The sequence below is a fragment of the Scleropages formosus genome, chromosome 12, assembly GCF_900964775.1.
Source record: "Scleropages formosus chromosome 12, fSclFor1.1, whole genome shotgun sequence".
Taxonomy (NCBI): Eukaryota; Metazoa; Chordata; class Actinopteri; order Osteoglossiformes; family Osteoglossidae; genus Scleropages; species Scleropages formosus.
The window spans coordinates 1725886-1745819 of record NC_041817.1 but is presented as its reverse complement, the minus strand read 5'-3'; the positions used below and the strand labels follow the sequence as shown (position 1 = coordinate 1745819).

The window sequence follows — 19934 nt, the reverse complement described above, 5'->3', positions numbered from 1 at the left end:
CAAATGTGATGAAGAAGAGACGCTCCGCACACGTGATAAAGACCAGCGGCGCCGCACACCTGAGATGAGCGCAGGGTTGCGTCACCTTCAGTGTCTCGAGCGTCCGGAGCTGTTTACGTCAGGCGACGCGCGCGGTTGGACCGCTGTGTCCTCGAGACAGCGAACGGAACAGTTTTAGTGCGCTGGTCAGGAAGTCAACCGCCGGTCAAAAATATCACACGGGTGTATTTATCTTGTACCACCAGATGAGGCGAAACTGTATGGAGAATAGAGGTTCCTTCCCGTTCGACACTTCATAAACTGTGTTAATGGTAGTTGTCACGGTAGAAAGCCGCAGTAGTTTCGAGACTTAACATGAAATTATCGACAGGGTAGTGATTTGAGCAGGTTGTAATTTAACAGTTCAACTTGACTTAAACTTGTGGAAGTGTAAGTGTAAGGTATGGAAAGGGCAATTTTTAAAAAAAAAAAAAAAAAAAAAAACCCTATTGGAGATGCCGGGGATTGAACCCGGGACCTCACACATGCGAAGCGTGCGCTCTACCACTGAGCTACATCCCCGTATCTGCTTCAGTGTCTCTAAAATGTATCTAATATATAATCCGTATTCAGTTCCGTTTGCAAAGGTTCCATGAATGTATTGCAATTTTTTATAAATAGTGTTCTTTGGTGGTATCTCAGCAAATTGTTTAGGCGTTTGGTTTAAATTCACCGGAATCACAAACATTCAGGAACTGAGCTCAGAAAGCTACGTAACCAGTCCAGAGTAAGCTTTCAGGAGGAAGTTGAAGTGTCAAGTAAAGAGACGCTCCGCACGTTGCTGAAATTTAATTAAAATCGATCGTCCATGCATTTGTTTAATAATTAGGCACAAAATTGTGTGCTAGACTGGAGCCCCGTGTCACTGTGTGTGCAGTACTACTGACCAAACCAGTCACTATACAGTATCAGTATGAGACAGCAATCAAACGAAACTAACAAAAAAAAAATCCCAGGATACATGGCCGATGACGCTGAAGCTGAGGTACAAAAGGTTACACAAGTGGAAATTATATACAAATTGCATTATTACTGTGCAAAACAATTATATACCATCAGTTTCGCTGTAGAAAATCTTTCCCTTTCAATGTGAAAGAAATTATCTAAATAAACATTAATAACATACAATTTCCAAACACATATTGTATTTTCAACAGTGCTTGCGTTGATATGAATGTATCATTGAGCAAATTTCGTCCAAAGGATTTCAATCTTGCGCGGATATCTGAAAGACCGTCAAGCCATTTTATTGGACGAGAAACCAAAGTCTTTCCGTTCATTGGAGGAAAATACTGTCAATCACAGCAATGTTATTTCCTGGTTTCCGTACCGATAAGGACTAACTAGCTAGCAAAACCCGTTAAGTTACTTACAGTTAGGGCACTCCTGGCGCACTAATTTGAAATCTGGAGCAGCTGTAAGTTAAAATAAATGCTAATTTTAAGAAGTAACTAAAGGTATCTGAGGTGACTGAGGAATGCGAGAGGGAACTGAGCTGCTAGTAGTAGTTGCTAAGCGAGCTAGTCTAAAAATGATTAAATGAATCTTGTTCATAACCAGAGTTGACTAGTCTGGTTGTTTTTCTAGACTGAATTGTAAAAACAGTTGAAGTCGACAGTACGAGTGAAATTTAATTTCGAATTATCTGGTTAGCTTCGGTCCCCCCCGTTAATACGCGGCATGTCTGTTGAAAAAGCGGAAATAGGTTTATTTTTAGTAACTCGTTATTTTTTTTTTTTAATTATTATAATTATATGCCGTTAGCTCGTTCACTAATAATATCACGAGTGAGTATGAAAAATAACGAGTTATGAGGAGCTATACGTCTGACAGCAAAATTCAAGTAGGCTGTTTTTTAAGATGCCCGAATCGGCCATCATTCAGTCATTATCATCATGTTTTTCAATCAATCCTGGATGCTTTTTTTTTTTCTTTTTGCATTTTTTTCATTTTTCAACGCATCCATCCTAATTGTTTTGCATTCAGGTTCGTGAACACACCTGACTTTGACTTTGGGATGAAACACTACGCTCTGTAATTAGTTATTAAGATTATATCAAACTCATTTCATTCTAGATAATTCTTTACTAGTCGTAACAGTAAAATAGCGTAAACTACTTTTGAGACAGCAGTCATTGAACCAGAATGATCCAGGAGTGAGGTTCAAATCCCACTCCTGCAGTCGCACCCTTCGTCGCCTATTCAATTGTAAAGTTCATTATCTACTTTTGTAAATGTCCCTGGACGTAACAGTAATGTGCACAAATCTTTAAATTTTTCCCTTAAAGTACTGCCTCGAGCACCATGCAGAATTAAGTGCATTTTTCATATAGTTTGCTAAATTCAGTATTTTTTTGTTACAGTAAAACCAAGTTTTGCAAAAAAGCAGAGTTCACTATTTCGCTGCGTGCCGTGTTGTTCTCTTCGATTGCAGGCGCTTGCCCATTGATGTATAGGAAAAAGATTGAAGTATTGTTAACAGGGGAGAGCTTATATCATATCCCTACAGCTGAATACATTAGCACACCTACTTTTAATTCTCAGAGCTCTAAAAATACTCTTCCCCCCTTGAGGCATTGCACCCTGTCTTTTTTTCTATTTCTAGGTTTCTACTTTACAAGCTTAAATGTCTACTTAATATGCTTTAATGCTTGCTCTTTGGAGCCAGGGAGCACTTCATCACTTTAATACACCTTTATATAACGCACTGTTAACTAGGTATGCCTTATGGAACAGCTTGTCTGGGGCTTGTGGGATGATGGAGGTACGCCGTCACAGTTCGCGATGAGACAGTAAAACGGGGACATGAGCCTTTGTGGAGCAGGGCCCCACATATCAGTCAGCAATGAATATTCATGAATCGTGGTGTCATGACATGCTCTGTAATTGGCACCAACATTAGTAATGACTCCACGGGCATCTCGGGATGCCTGCATATTCATGTTGGAGGGGGACATTTCTGAGTTGTTTCTTGCCCTTTTTTATTTTTCCTTTTTTTTTCCCTCCCCCGAAAATGTATGCAGAAGCTGCAGGTGGCCAAGGTGCCACATAGACGCAATCAGTTGCCCATTAGACTGTGTTTCGGTTTGGAAATGAAGCAAAGCAATATGTTTTATTCTCAGAGATTTTTTTTTTTTCTCTCTCTCTCTCCAGGGCATAAAGGGAAGATTCTTCATAAGAGAATTAGCCTGTATCATTTAGCTGTTCTGGTGTAGAGGTCTTGATATCCGTTACCATCGCAGTGCATGAAGTGGAGTTATTGCTTATGTGCTATTTCATTAGTTTAATATCAATTACAGATCAAGTATTAACTTGATACTGAAAATCTTTCCAGCTTTAACTTGTATCTGTCTTGATTATCTGTTTGAGATCTGGTTATTAACTTTTCCTGCCCCATTTAGGTCAAGCCCACATTCCAGAGGAGCGTTGTGCATATTATTAGCACATGCATATTATTCCCCATTAGTAGAGGTACACTGTGAAAGGGAAAGTCATCGAGTTCTTTCAGACAAGTGATCGTGGCAGTGGTAAAGCCCACCATACTGTATACCCTGAGTAACTCAGATGAACCAGCTCTTGTCAATGGAAAGTTAAATCTCATTTGAGATGTCGCTTTTTAAACAGATTTAATTTTTCCCACTTTTTTGAGCTGAACGTAAATACTGGGATTTTTTTCACAGGAGACATGGCATTCCGAAAAGCAGCCAAGGGCACAGCGCTCGTTGGAAGTGGGGCCTTGGCAGCGCTCTATGGCCTGTCGCAGTTTTCCGAATACAGGAGAAATCAGGTAAAAAGCGCTGGGTGTTTCTGTCATGTGTTGAAGATTGTGGGTGTTAGTTTAAACTGAGAAATCCATGTAAAGATGAAGGCATGACATTTTGGTGGCACTGAACATGTCCAGTTGGTTTTCTGTTTTTCCTCAGAAACTTACAGACACTACACATCAGAAGGGAGAACCTGCTCCAGATATTATATTCAGATGGTATATGCACCACAGGTTTAGAATTCATACATGTCTCTGCAAGTGACTTACAATTTTTCAGAATTCATTTTTTGACTTTTAATGCTGAGGGTATGTTTATCCAGTCAGAAATGTGTTGGGCTAAACAGTTTGTCACACACTATGAGGTTACAGGGAACACTAGTTTCTGTTACATCCATTCCCACTCTTTTAGCTGATGCTTTTTTACAAAGTGACTTACAATTATTTACCATTTCATACAGTTGAGTAATTTTACAGGAGCAATTTGGGGTAAGTACCTTACTCAGGGTACTACAGCCGGAGGTGGGCTCTAACCTGCAACCTTCAAGTCCAAAGATAGAGCTCTAACCACTACGCTACCAGTTGTTCCTGTTGCTCTGCTTACTGGGAAGGGTTGTACACTTCAGAGATGACCAAAAACAGGGATATTGAACAGTGTGTTCTTCATACTGTTGTAACTTCAGTCAAGCTGTAATGCTGACTGTAATAATGTATTCACAAAGTAATTGAAAACACAATATCAAAAGTTACATTGTTTTCACCATGTCATGTTCTATGTGGGGCTCCAGTCTCATTTCCACCTAGTCTTGAGATGTTAGCTGAAGACTGATAAAATGATTGCCCTTCTCCTCTCTTCCTCCTGTTCTAATTTTAAGAATGACACATACTGTTAGTTCAGGTCATGCCAACCTGACAATGGCACATTTTATAACATATCTACATCTGTGGTCTTGATCCTCTTTTGAGGAAATAAAACAGTTAATGCTTTCAGTCTGCTGACAGTACACAGGCCTTTATAGGTTATGTTCCATTTTGGCCTCCATAACTGTTCACCCTATCTTTATGAACCTGTTGAATTCTTGAGTTGCCGCTGGTACTTGACCACCGTAGGTTTATTTTTCAATCAAGTCCTTTGCCTGCCCATTTTTTATTTTAATTTTCTTATTTGCCAGGTGGGTTATATCAGTTGAACTCATTCGCTGCTTCTTTCATTGTTTAGTTTGTTTTTTTTATTGTCCCTTTCAGTGTGTCAAAGAACAGCATGTACTGTCATTTTTCGCACTGTTTGCGCTTATTTGATTTTTCTGCTGAAACACAGAAATGGTCCACTTGATCAACATACCTATATAGGTGCCAGTCCAATGCAGGACAGCCACACACACACACACTGTGGGCAATTTAGAGAGGCTAGTTTACCTGAAATGCATGTCTTTGGGCTGTTGGAGGAAACCCATGTAGACAAAGGGAGGGAGAACAAGCAAACTCCACACAGAATGAGCTGAATTCCAACCTACAGCCAAAGAGCCCAAGAACTGCACCACTATGCCACCCTATATAGAAACAACCCCATATTTTTCCTCCATATTTAGTCATAGTCAATAGCTCAGTTGTTATTTTCCCATGTAATGCTTAGTGACCACACTGACTGTGGATGGGTGAACACAAGCACACCTCCTGTGTGTGTGCTGTGAGCCATCCACTTCTTTTCACCCAACAATCTGCCAGCTTTAGTGGGTGACTTGGCACACTTGGTGGAGAGCACTTTTCACTTAATTTCTTGTAGGCACCTGGCTGACAGTACCATAGGTGTCACTGTAAGAAGAGATGATTACAGGACCCCAGACATCTTACCCACCAAAGGGGACTTGGGCCAGGTTCTTTTCCCTGAGCCTCCTTCCCAAAGATGCTTACAGGTGCACACTGGAGACTCAAACATAGGTTCCCACAATAGGGTGCACAGAAAGTTACTGAAGAATTCTGTGGAGGCCCAATACCATTTTTTTAACTTAAGTCTGTCAGTGTCAAAAATCTGTAAAATTCGTTTTATTTTTGCTGGGTGTCCATGAGATTCAAAGTATATCAAGTCCAAACATAAGGGAGTTAATTTGTTTCTGAAATCATCCTGTTAGCAGAATTTCCATTGTCAGACACTCAAATTGCTGTCATTTCTTCTAGAACAAATAATCAGTTCCCTGATGAAAAAACATGTCACCTAACGTTAATTAAAATGTCAGAATAAAATGTATATTCATGCATGATAATTCCAACGTCACACACGCTGGCCGGAACCACTTGTCCCAAGCGGGGTTGCGGCAAACTGGAGCCTAAGCCAGCAACAGAGGATGCAGGGCTAGAGGGGGAGGGGATACACCCGAGATGGGGCACCGGTCCGTCGCAGAGCACCCCAAGCAGGGCTCGAACCCCAGACCCACCAGAGAGTGGGACCCGGCCAAGCCTGCTGCACCACTCTGCCCCCCTGTTGATGCTAACATATTTTATGATATTTGTAACAAAATTATTTTTAGCTTGTATTCGTTCATTCAGTCATTATCAATATCCCATTTGTCCAGAACAGCACTGCAGAGGTCCTGAGGGTGAGGCAGGTTACACCCTGCCTAGAGAAATGTTTATGATAAGAAATAAAGTTCACAAGATCACTGCCTACATGTTTCACACTCCGACGCATGTGGACACTATGCCTTTAGAGGTTCTGGGTATCACTTACTCCCACTCCTACTGGGATTTTGCTCCAAAGCCTTCAGCAACATACTCACCCTAAATTGCTCCATTAAATATTACCCTGCTGTATAAGTGGGTAAATCATTGTAACTCATTTTGGAATAAAGAGTTAGCTAAGTCAGTTAATAGTATTGAATCTGCTACTGTAGCTTTGAGCTTGTATTACCTTAATTTATAGCTGTGATTGTCAGTGTATATAAGTATACAGTGTAAGCAAGAACTCACATAGTTGATTTTGTTGTGGAAGAAGCATAGTATCTGAATGCTTTCCAAAGTAAAAGACATAGAAGGCAGTTAATAAAATACGTGTTGTGGAAGTATGAAAGCCACTCAGAAAATGCTGGTTTACTGAATAATAAACTCGCTGTATAAAAAAAGACTATATATGTTCATAAGCTGAGTATATTAACAATAATAACATTTTACATACAAGTTGACAGACATGTTAGACCTTTGTGTATTATCAGCTTTCAGAATATTAGTTTCCACCATTTCCCATGTGCAGTTTTATGCAATTATTGCATGTAAACAATTAGCACATTACTTTCAGCAATTGTTTATGCTTTAACCTGCATTTTCAATAGCTTCATTATATACTTTAAAACCAGTATTATTTGGTCATGCAGATATACACATATCCATAAATAACTTTTTTTACACTGTATGGCACACCGGTTAACTTCAGTGCTTACAAAACCAAAACAGAGCTTCAATAAAATTAGAAAGGAAGTAGCCAAAAACGAAAAAGAAACAAAAACAAAACCTACAAGTATTTAAAAGTATTAAAACCCGTAGGCTTCTGCGGTTGGTGTCAACTGACTGGGAGTTTTGTACTTCTGGATTAAATTGCATCGTGTGGGACATTGGTTCCAACGTTTCACTTCTCCTGTTAGAAGCATCGTCAGGGAGCTGCGACATCTTGTAAAGGTTAGATGTGTTTACATTTCAATCCAAAACCTAAACCAAAGCTTATCAGCTGTAGCTTCAAAAATTTTCCACATTTCGAGAGTCAATACACCAGCATCTTCTTTCTGTTCTCCAGGCCTCTCTTTTTTAGTGTTTCATTGATCCAGTTGGCCACACCTGGTGCTCATTTTCTGCAGAGCCATGCCCATGTATGTTTACCCATGTGAGCAGGGTGTGGACGTGACCATATTGTAGCCTGCCACAAACTACTATAATTAGGTGTAAAAATGCTTACAAATAAATGCCATTCAAAATGTTATACGGTTTTCTTGTTGTAACCCATATCATTCAGTCATGCAGATATACACATACCCATTAAAACTGCTACTATAATTAGATGTAAAAACGCTTACAGATAATCAGTCATCAAAAAATGTTCCATGGGTTTTTGCACTGTTTTTCAATAAATGTACAGCACAGGTAGTTCTTAAATTAAAATAAAAATATATTTTCTCCCTGACCAAGACCATATTTTATAACCATGACCTTTACCTAAAATAATACTGGGATTCGTTAAAATATTTGCCTGGTATCCCTCCATTTGTAAAACAAAAAATGGTCACCCTCTTAATTGGAATAGCCATTTTTCTTAGTTAGCCATTGAACCTGTAACACGATTGTACATAGATACACAAATTTTAAATATGTGAAATATTAGTCAACAGTGTCAGAAAAGCACATATATTTGCAGTTGATGAAGCCATATTCACATTTTGCAAGATTTGCAAAACGTTGTGGGATATGTCCTTGCTCTGATGATTGTAGGGGCATCGGAGGGCCTGATAATAAACAAGTATAAACAGGATGGAGCCTGGATGGTGTGCACAAAGCTCAGCTACAGTGTGTTGGCTAAGTGTGTTCACGACAGCAAACAGTTAACTAGAAGCCGTTGTTGTGCTTGGCATTTATTGGTTAATGGCGACAGAGCAATCATTCATTTTATTTCATTCCTAGCTCAAGTAGGGACTGTAGGGGTTGAGGACAAGGACTTGTTAGCTGAAGGGTTTTTGATTCAGACTTCACTCCCTTCTACTGTTGTTGTACCCTTGTGCAATACAATACTGTTAACTCTGAATTGCTCCAGTAAAAAGTCTACCTCTGTAAATGCTTTGGATGAAAGGGCCAGCTAAGCAATGAATTAATAATAGTGATACTTCTCACATTTCCCCGGGAAGATAAATAATTCCAGCAGTTTTCATGAGCAGTTATACTACTACTTTAATAAATGTTTATTTTAGACAACCTTACGCTGCTTTATGGACACTCACTGCATGGTGACCCTTTGAGATAAATGTCACTTGCGGCATGTGGCTCCTCTCTTTAACAGTAACAATATTTGCATCTGTTAAGTAACAGCACTTGGTTTCATTGTTTTATAATTGTATTCATGCATGAAAGCGGTTGGTTGTAGTAAATAAATTGACCTTTGTGGAGTGGGGTTTTTATAATTGAAAGGTTGGGACATTTTTTAAATAGCTAAATTGTTTGGGTCACAATTTAATTTGAATACAGTATGAATAATAAACACCCTCTGATGTATTGTCAGAAACAGGAAGGATTTAATTCTCACTCATTTAAGCTGCAGAAAAAATAATGACAACATAAATTTTAAGGAATACTGTTGTAGAAATTCTTAGTTGATGTTATGGGTTTGAGGGCTTATATCTGGTTGTATAGTTTATATTTTACCAGACGTAGCTTGAGTGAGTGTGCCTCAACAGTGACATCACATTGCGGAGTTGAGGCGACTTCGCCTAGGTGTCCACGATGGAGATTCTGGTCTTCAGCTCAGTGTCCTGATCCTCCTGCCGGCTACTGGAGCAGGTTGTATCACTGCAGGTTTGACCCTCAGGCAATGCTGGTTTCTTTTATGCTCCTAATATACATGTTAGGGGAGTTTTCTACCTATTACCATTTTTCCTGTGAATTAATGAATTATCTTATGAGTTCATTATTTTCAACACCAGGTGAAATTACTGTTTGGTTATTACTGTTTATTATTTGATTAAACAGCACTGTTATAAAGGTGTGTATTTTAGTAAAGCTGCAGAGGTTTTTTGCTCATGGGTTCGATTCGAACTGTCAAACTTCAGGTTATGAATTTGGGTTCTTAAACACTGGAAAATGTACAGCCTGATAAATTGTTAATAGCTTTATCATAAGTTTATTCCAGTCCACAACTCACAGCTGTTGTTAAACATTAGAAATTTTAAAAGGGCACATGAGCCCAGTGAGTTGATGGTTCTTTTCCATTCATTGGGATCATTTGTCATGTCTGTTGTTTATGGCCATTTGTCTGTGACAACTGAGATCCATGACAGGTAAATTTGACAGCTCTGCAGTTAATTTTTGTGTTGGTTTTATGGCATGTTTTACAATTAAGTAGTCATAATTTTTGTGTTTCAAAAGTGTTTCATACATTTGCCCCATACAGTGGGGCGGCACGGTGGCACAGCGAGTAGCGCTGCTGTCTCACAGCACCTGGGTGTCTGCGTGAGTTTCATCTGGGTGCTCTGGTTTCCTCCCACAGTCTAAAGACATGCTGTTCAGGTTCCCCCATAGTGTGTGAGTGACAGAGTGTATGTTCCACTGATGTATGGATGAGTGACCCATTGTAAGTAGTGTATTGAGCAGTGTAAGTCACCTTGGTGAATAAGGTGTGTGGGCTACTAAGACTACATAGTATCCATTGTAAGTCACTTTGGAGAAAAGTATTTGCTAATTGAATGAATGTACATTTTGTCTGCATAAGGGACTGAATGATAGAATGGCCAGTTGGTGCCTTGTATTTGTTGTGAGATGAGTTGAAAAATGATGATCCAGTAGATTCCCTTCTTTTCCACATTGTGCCGGAGAGCCGCATCTCAGGCAGGACGCAGGTTTCCATGCGAGCTGAAATATGATGGTAAAAGCAGCCAGCTTTTGTGCACCTGCCAGTCGGGGGTCACAGAGGTCACAGTTTTCAGCCGTCAGCTAAGAATGGGATTCCCACTGGACCTCTTCCTCGCTGGTACATGTTAGCTTCTCAGACAATCTCCCCTAGAGAGGATGGATATGAAGGCTTTGTTTTTGTAAACAAAATACTTAGTCGGTTTGTGTATTTCAAATCTGTTACGGGACAGCCCCAAATCACAAAACGCAAACGTTTCACACAGAATAAATGTAAAGGTTGTTTCCTTCATACATAAGGTACTGTTGGGTGCCTTAGGTTGTTTTAACAACCCTTTCAGTAAAATGACGGCTATTGCGTATCATTCCAATTCAGTAAATCCACCAGGAATTGATAGGCTATGGCATATTACAGTGCAAATTTCATGGAGGTCATTACTTCCTTTCGTGATTAGGCACAAAACTTGCTGTAAAGACATCAAACAAATTCAAGTAGCAAATGACATTATATTAAAATGATCTATATTTTACTGTGGTTTGAAACATTTTTGGAGTGGATTAATCTCTAAGTTCTTTTTTGGTACACAGTTGAACATTGTCAGTAATGAACACCTTCACATTTTTGCATGACATGGAAGCTCCAACATTTACTGTGACTTTTGCTTGGAAATATTTTTAATATTGTGCTCTCGACCACTTCTTTCATGTTCCCGCTGATTGTCTGCATCATCTGAACAAAGTCTAAATGGGTAAGCAGGTGAGCAGCTGTCTCGGAAAATGAGACATTTGTACAGGTAACCCTGCTTGCTTTGCAGAACTAATCTCTAATATTTGTGGTGAGAAAATGAATGCCTGGGTGCGATCCTTTCCGCTCCAGCAGGGCCACAGCAAGGCTCGGAAGATCAAAGTTTTGTTGTGGTGCGTGATAGTCATTTGCATGAAATTCAGCGTTGCACTCGTGTACTTTACTTGATTGCAGGACAACCTGGTTCTTAATTGTCTGTGGTGTTTAGATATGCACGTTCTTAGAAATAGACCCTAATTATTAGATCTTGTTTGCTGTTACTGTCAAAATTGCAAATGTCTAGGTTCATTCAAAGATTTGCAAGTCTAATGGAGCACAGGCTTGGCGAAGATGGATGTAATCATTTAGAGGGAATGCTAAATGCAAAATGAATAAAAACGTTTCATTATTTTTTGAAATTCTTAAGATTTTTTTCCTTGTCTTCTAATTTGGTGCAAATCTTTATACTTTATTAGGGCTGATTTTTAGTCTTCCTTTGATGTCTCTCGTCTTCAGGTTTTACTTATGCAGTATTTTTTTAAATCACATTTTAGCGACCTTTTGGTTCAAGTCTTCATTGTGTCAGTTGAAGTTTGTTTTAAGTAAGATAATATCATTATGATTTTAATTTGGGAATCAAACCTATTTATAATGAATTCATAATAATTAAATTCAGTAATATTATATGTTCAGTTGATATTTATTTATATTCTTTGTACTAATAAGCCTATTAATAGATTTTCAGAACTTGACTTTGTGCATTTTAATTTTGCATAGTTTAGTGTTATAGTTAGATTGTTTTTAACGGTGTGAAAACTAGTGTTTCTGTCGCCTCATGTGCACGTACCATGTATGCTTTTCGTATGTCAGCATAACTAATATTCCAAGGTTGTTTGAAAAAAATGCATGTTTAATTTCCTGAGTCTCATTGTGTCTATACTGAAAGTCTGATTTTGATTTTTCCCGAATTCTTCACAGAGCAAAGAATTAGACGTGGTGTTTATTTCTGTGCACCTGCTGTATTTTACTCTGCACTCCCTGGAGTTGTTTGCTCCTAAAATGTATGAGTGATTTGTTTTTGCTGGATGGTCCAGGCCCGACTGGCACACGTGGAGGCAGCAGAACAGGTGCAAATGACCCATCAGGATGAGCTGCCATCCCGACAGGCCCAGCTGGCTACTTTGAAGAGCACAGAGGAGTTTGACATCTTGGTCATTGGTGGAGGAGCCACAGGGTCAGGCTGTGCCTTAGATGCGGTCACACGAAGTAAGTTCCATTAAATTTTTTTTTCCCTTTGCTTTGTGTGTCACTTGTTGTGTGCACAGTAAGGTAAGCATTTTGCTTACCATGAATTGCTATTTTAAGAATACTATGCTGTATAAATAAACTTGCTTACCTTACTTTGTGTGCTGTATTGAACAAAGATGGCAAATAACTCACTCACTCTCATTACCACCTGTCCAAGTCAGGGTCTCAGTTGTTTGGAGCCTATCCCAAAGGGAGCATACATCCTGGATGGGACACCAGTCTGTCACAGAGTAGCCACACACATACATTCAGACAGTCAAATTTGGTAATTTAGGGTCAACAATTAAGTTGAAAACATGTCTTTGGACTGTGGGAAGAATTGAGCGCACCTGGTGGAGGGGTGTCAAGTAAATAAAGGTTAATAATATGGGTTGACCTTATATGAAATGAAAACCAGCTCAGCCTTTCAAAAATTGTAATTGTCATCCACAGCACTAGATCTTTGGGAATATTGAAAATCTTAAAAATAGTACTTCTACATTTACATTTCTTCATTTAGCAGACACTTTTCTCCAAAGCAACATACACACACACACATTTTCGGAACCGCTTGTCCCATACGGGATCGCGGGGAACCGGAGCCTACCCGGTAACACAGGGCATATGGCCAGAAGGGGAAGGGACACACCCAGGACAGGACGCCAGTCCGCCGCAAGGCACCCCAAGTGGGACTCAAACCCCAGACCCACCAGAGAGCAGGACCCGGTCCAACCCACAGCGCCACTGCGCCCCCCAGTAACATACATCGCAGCGAAAATACAATTTGTGCATCACATTAAGAGAAAGAGACATAGCTGCAGACATGTGATTCTTAAGTAAACCTAGTTTGTTACTTTTCACTTGATGCACTGATGTTCATCGCTCGAGTAGATGCATGAAACGCAGGATACATGAAACCTGAATTAATGAAATTACTGAAATAGTGGAATTATTGTAGGGCTGTTGATAATGGTTCTCAAAATGTTTAGCAATATACACTGGCTCTTCAATTGCCAAACACGACAGGGACTGAAACACTGTTTGTAACTTGTTTGTTTGAAACTCAAGTCACTTTCACCTTTAAGTGGCAATAATGCAGACATCCCTTTATTTATTCCTGGATTAGGATTTAGGTTTTGTTTTTAATGTCTAACTACACTAAAATGAAAACTAATTTTAAATGACTGAAAATATAAAGCAGTTGTTGATAGTAAAACTCTGTGGAAGCCAGCCTTTCCTAGCTTGAAGAGACGGTGTATGTATTCCTACCTGGACTGAGGTTGTTGTGGGTCATTAGATTGTAGGGGTAATTGTTGGTCTTTGTCTTGCTGGAAATGTTGTTACCTCTCAAATTTTTCCTCTGCTTCTTTAAAAAAATTCCTTATGCTTTACAGTTTCTTTTTACTTGTTTTTCCTAGAATCAGACTTGGATTTTAGGTTATCTGTTCTGCTAGCTTTCGGGGTGCGGTGGTGCAGTGGGTTTGGTTGGGGCCCCCTGTGTGGTAAATCTTGTTTCAAGTCCTGCTTGTGGTACCCTGCAGTGGACTGGCGTCCTGTGTGGGGTGGGTCTCCTGCGCTCTGTATTGCTGGGTTAGGCTCCAGTTCACCACGTCCCCTGCTTGGGGCAAGCCATTGTGTGTGTGTCTCCTACTAACTTCCTGTTAAGTTTTTTATTTTTGCCCTGTATTTATATATTCCAAAAAAAGGGGTCCACAAACTGGGAAAAATAAATAAAGTTTTGGGTTCACACCTCAGAGCATAGTTTAGTGTAATAATAAAAGTGTGCATAACAATACAGAACAGTGCAGGAATATTGATTTATTTTACAGGTTTTTTTTATTATTTCTTTTTTAGTCTGTAGTACCAAGCACCTGCAAATTACCTTGTGCAATAAACCAAGTGTGTGCTTCTACTGTTATGCAGTGTAATTTTTTTCTTTAATGTCATATGCATTTGAAGTTTGCTAGTGTAAGGGAGTCTGTTAATTGACTAAATAATGAAACTTAGTTTTTTCATAGCTGGGTCACACAATAAAATTAGCTTATTATGCACCGCCACAAAAAGGGGCATTATGATTCATAAAACACACCATAATACTTCTACATAAGACAGATAAACAGTCTGCTGGTTGCAGATCAGGTTGTGCTCCATTTTTCCAAAGAGTTAGGTTACTTATGTGAATCCCGTTTATCCGGCTCGGAAGCGCCTTTCGCCAGGATTTGGAGCGGCGTGCTTTTGTTCCAGTCGCATCCTCCATCCTTTTCGCAGCTTCCGTCGGATCCCTCACCCAGCATGTCACCCCCTCACGACCATCCTGACGTTGCGTAACCTTGTGTCCATTGTGCCGGAGCCTCTCACAAGTGCCCCATCACCCCCCACCCAAAGGCTCCACTGGGGAGCTGGCGTGGCAGTGGTAGAGTGGGAGTGTCAGACTGGGAGGATTTGGCGAGTGGAGAGGACAACAGGGCAGAGCCCGTCCTCCGGTGCTGTGAGCCCACGCTACCATTCCCTGGCGAGCTCTTCTTCCCGCTGCCCCCATTACATCCGAAATCAATTATCTATGCTGCTGGTTTGAGAGTTCTTTAATCTATTTTTCCTTTTATCCAGTTCAACTGTCTAATGGTGAAACAGTAGGGACTTGGATACTCCTCATCCCCCCCAGTTCCTAATCCTCCTTTATTTTTTCTTTATCCTTTTCAAAATTGGGATTTGCAGCCTCTATCCGTCAGGGGCTGCACAGCGGCTTCTAACGGCAGAAGGATAAGCGAGAACGTGAGGAACAGTTTCAATGTTAGGAATGCCGGGACTTATTTCCTCACTGTAGAATTGTCTGCCTGATGAAAAATTTCAAACTGCTTACTGCTGTTTGCAAGCTTTGTATTTGTTAACACTGTAAACACTACTTTGGGTTATCCACCTTCACAGTAAATACAGTCAATGCACAGTATATACTGTTGCTTTTCAGCCTTTATGCCTCTTATTGCTTTATAATGCCCTACAAATCATGTCACCGTTACAGTTAAATCACTTAAAAATTAAAATGACTTGAAAAAAATGTATTAGTACATATTCGCACAAGAAATATTCTGCATTTTAAGTCATTTTAAAATATTCCGGAATATTTTGGCTTTTGCTATTGGATGTACACAGTCGTTTTTTAAGACAAAATTAATTTAGTTCATACTTAGTTGAATATGTATCCCAGGTTAGGTTTTCTGCATTGTGATTTACTAGAGGAAAGGAGATCTGTGTGAATATCAAATGTAATGTATTCTAAATGTTTGGACCCAGAGGGACCCAAATATCTGCCTGTTCCTGATGCGTTGCCTTGGTCCTCCTCCCTGATAGATCTGAAAACAGCCCTCGTGGAGCGGAATGATTTCTCATCAGGGACCAGCAGTCGGAGCACCAAGCTCATTCACGGCGGAGTCCGATATCTACAGAAAGCCATCATGAAATTTGATTACGAACAGGTAAATGCTTCATTTTTCCTGCACGGCTGACACTTATCAGTGGAATTTCTGGTCCGTCTGGTCATATTGCTTTATTTTCCCTTTGCGTTCATTTTTCATTCAAAGGAGGATCTTGACACCAGACCCCACCCCCCACCCCCCGCACTGTTGGGATCACTTGAATTTTTTTAATCCGGTGATTCCAAAGACTTTTTGCAACTTCCATGAAAGTGGAGGAGCCATCAGTATCATTATCAAGATGCAAATTTAACCTGAAAATTATATCTAAGTAATGGGAGAATAAAGCATTAGGGCCTTCCTTTGTCTATGTATTGTTACGGAGGAGTCACATGGGTTCAAGCTAAAATGTCATCATTTTATGTTACATTTCAGGGTTCCTGGGGAATCTCATTATTTTAGGCCTGTGTTTTCCTTTTCAGTCTTATTTTCCGATCTGTATGAACATACTCGGGTCCAAAAGGTGAGATGTAGAAGGGACCAATTAGTGTGATTGTGGGAAACATCCACTAACTCCTCAGTAGGCAGCTAGACAGTGGAGCAGGATTTTTGCATAGCCCACACAGAATGTGAAATGTAAATGTGATAGACAAACTTCAGTTTACAGTTTTTGAGTAATTATTTTGTGTGCTTGAAATAAGCAAATTATATAAATACAGAAACTCTGATTCAGGTAATATATGATCATGTTTTTAAGGTTTCAGAGAAAAACAAAACTTCTGAAATTTCCAAGATGTAATAACCCTTCCATGTTATTAATTATTTTGGAGTATGAGACAGAAGTCAGTGGTTTAATGTTCTTCAAATATACGTCATGAAGAAACTGCAGTATTAAACAATTCGGAATTGAGCATGTTTTGGTATAAACACTTATATTTGCTTCTGGTTGTATATTAGACTGAGAATTTTGCCTTTTACTGTTATCCCACCCTAGGTGTTCCCTGCCTTATGCTTCTGGGATAGAGAACAGACCACTGTAACCCTGTATTGGACAAACGGTTATTGATAAGGGTGCATAGATGGATGGGTTTTTCCTCTTAATGTAAATATGAAATTGAATTTACCACTTGGCCTCAGCCCCTTGATGTTAGGTACTGTTCGGAAATAATGTTCTTTTAAGCTTTTGAGCTTAGAAGCAAATGAGAATTGAAGAATTTTTCTCAAAGATGTATCAGCTGTTCTTTTTCCTTCTCGCAGGGATAACCTGTAGATATCGGGATTTTTCTTTTTGTTCTCAATCAGCCATTTTGTCATCCAGTCCCTTCTCCTCCACAGTATATGATGGTAAAAGAAGCACTTCACGAGCGCTCCAACCTGCTGGACATTGCTCCTCATTTGTCTGCCCCGCTGCCCATCATGCTGCCCGTCTACAAGTAAGAAAGTGCCATCCAGTCCCATCTTTTCAGCCCCTTGTCACCCTGCCTCGGTTAGGTGCACTTGGAGTGCCAAGCCTTCAGCCCCAAGGAATATGTTGACAGGTGCACTTAATTGTGGCATATAGAGTGCTTATTTGAAAAAGCTTTCATTAAACATTTTCAGTACTGTATTAAGCTCCCAGCAAAGGTGACGATGGTAAGGTGTGTGGACCGATTTTACCCTCTGCCATTTCACCCCCAGTTACTTAGTTCAGAGTAAACTGCAGAGCTTGATTTGAGATATGGCACCTTATATCATGAGCTTTAATTGCACCTGACATTTACGATTCTCTCTGGTATTTAAAACCGTGTACAGGTGTGTCTCATTATTGAAGGCTGGGTTATGCCTTGAGTGGCTTACTGTGCTGTGCAATGAGAGATTTTTCTGTATCAGAAGAAACACACACATACACACTCAAACTCCATACAATCAGGTGTGTGCGTCTGTGTGTTTGAGTGTGTGACACAGATGCTTGTCAAAGTGAGCATTATGCAGGTTTTTTCTTGTTTTGAATGGTTTTTCAACAAAGAGATAAACATGACTGTAATTATCAATATTGAAAAGGTTATTACAATTTAGCGTTATTTAGTGAGCAGGAAATCTTTACAGGAGTTCTGCTTTACTGTTGTTTTGCAGTTTTCCAGTATGAAAACGCTAGGAAAACAAGGCAGGTTAAGGGTTTCTCTGTTTCTGCTGCGTTAGGTGGTGGCAGCTTCCGTACTACTGGCTTGGGATAAAGATGTATGACCTCGTGGCCGGATCGCAGTGTTTGAAGAGCAGCTACGTCCTCAGCAAGACAAAGGCGCTGGAGCTCTTCCCCATGCTTAAGAAGGACAAGCTGGTGGGAGCCATCGTCTACTACGATGGTAAGTTTTTTTTGCACAAATGTACGCACTCTTTTTAGTCCACATTTTCTGGATCAGGCCATCTTGACATAATTTTTGGAGTTTTTTTTTTTTTTTTTTTCTTTTTTAACACAGTCGGGATGACAAGACTACTGAGGTACAAGTGCAAGTGTTTAGAGCTATCTCAATGTTTTAGAAAATTTTGTGTGCAAAAAATATTTAAATATTCTAAAAATTGGAAAAACAATTATGTCAGTCCATAACAGAAGGTTCATTTCAATTAAAATATTACAGTCAAGCCTGTGCACTGGAAGAATAAATCTATGTAGGTAAAGCAGGATGAAGATTGTGTAATTCTCTTGACAGCTTTTTGAGATGATGTCCAAACACTGTATGTTACTGAGTAATGCTCATTATAGCTTGACTCAAATAAAGGATCAGTTCTGATTGGTTGAGAGTGTGTTACTCGGTTCCTTATATAACATTTAATATTTCAGAATGTCATTTCTGAGCAGAAGGAGAGGAGAAGTTTGAGCTGGACTGCTTCCCCTGCCTCTTTATTGCTGGAATGTACTAGTTTTACAAAAATCAGGAAACCATGTCCAAACTTATGGCTGAACAAAAAAGTCCTTGTCTGCCATTTGACTGACCAACCGCTGCATCACATTCCATGATGCAGGAAAACAGTTTAATTTTTAGAAATACTGACATTTGTATTGGACTAGCACCACTGTCTAGGCCAGCCTAGTAGAGTAGCAATGCTTTCTTTCCACAGATGTGTAAACATTTGATAGCTTTCTTCATCTCCTGTGTAGTTTTTTTTATTGAAAGTGGCAAAAGCAAGCAGTGGTTTAATCTGCTCTGAATTTACCCCCGCTTTGTTTTGTGGCTACATCAATACCCACCTTCAGTATTTTCCAACGACTGAGAAGTGCCTTTTTCCAACTTCATTTTGGGAAATTACTGCATATTTTTTTATATATTGCATCAAATCTATATGTTCACTCTGATACAAATTTGGACATGAACATATATTTAGGTTGAAATATGTATTGTAAAGTAATGTCATGATAAATCAAGAAATGATGAAATTATTGCGGTTGTATGAATGTCAGGTATCCTGTATGATTTTCGGGCCAGATCTGAGGAGACACTCCTGTCGCAGATCAACAAATATGCTAAGAAGAAGAATTATTTAAGGGTTTTTAATTTTTTGTACAAATTAAAGCCTTTTTCAGTGTAATGATCTGAGTTGTGACATCAAGGATGCTAGATGCCGAGAAGAAATATGGAAGTTTACAGTCACATGGCATTTTGGCTTTAGATATTATGTACTTATTTGTCAGTATAATATTCTTCATCTTTTTATTTATTTGGTGATATTTTTAAAACTTCAAGAAGCAACTGAAAAATGTACGCCATTAAAAGCAAGAATTCAAGCCTGGTGTAGTACAAAAAGTTGAATAAGAGAACGCCACAGTGTGCTCTCCTTTCCTAACAAGAGACATTATTATTAGTTTCATAGTGCTGTGCCAGGTACATCTACTGTACAGTAAAGAGCATTACCTGATTTCTTTGTGAATGCTGGCCTCAATGACCTTGCATTTTTGTTCCTTCTGAATTAAGCTTTCATAGCAGCTCTTCACTGAAATACTTAAATATCTTCTGCCTCATCCTATGGGACATTTGTGCGCAATGCCACGGGAAACAAACAAGAAAGAAGGTAATTGCTGTTG

The 19934-nt window shown here is 39.5% G+C and overlaps 1 protein-coding gene and 1 non-coding gene across 3 annotated transcripts in view; one reads left to right on the top strand and one right to left on the bottom strand.

Annotated features, from left to right (window-relative positions):
- Positions 1–489: 489 nt before the first annotated feature.
- trnaa-cgc (transfer RNA alanine (anticodon CGC)) lies at positions 490–561 on the bottom strand. Its single transcript has one exon. It is a non-coding gene; the product is annotated as a tRNA-Ala (tRNA).
- An 801-nt stretch (positions 562–1362) lies between these two features.
- Positions 1363–19934, top strand: part of gpd2 (glycerol-3-phosphate dehydrogenase 2 (mitochondrial)) — a 40099-nt gene continuing 21527 nt past the window's right edge. For both annotated transcript variants that reach the window (XM_018741662.2, XM_018741663.2), the window contains exons 1-6: positions 1363–1456; positions 3720–3826; positions 12275–12446; positions 15816–15940; positions 17213–17310; positions 18056–18219. In XM_018741662.2, coding sequence (XP_018597178.1) covers positions 3725–3826; positions 12275–12446; positions 15816–15940; positions 17213–17310; positions 18056–18219 — 661 coding nt within the window. In that variant the 5' untranslated portion in view covers positions 1363–1456; positions 3720–3724. The remainder of the gene's footprint in view (positions 1457–3719; positions 3827–12274; positions 12447–15815; positions 15941–17212; positions 17311–18055; positions 18220–19934) is intronic.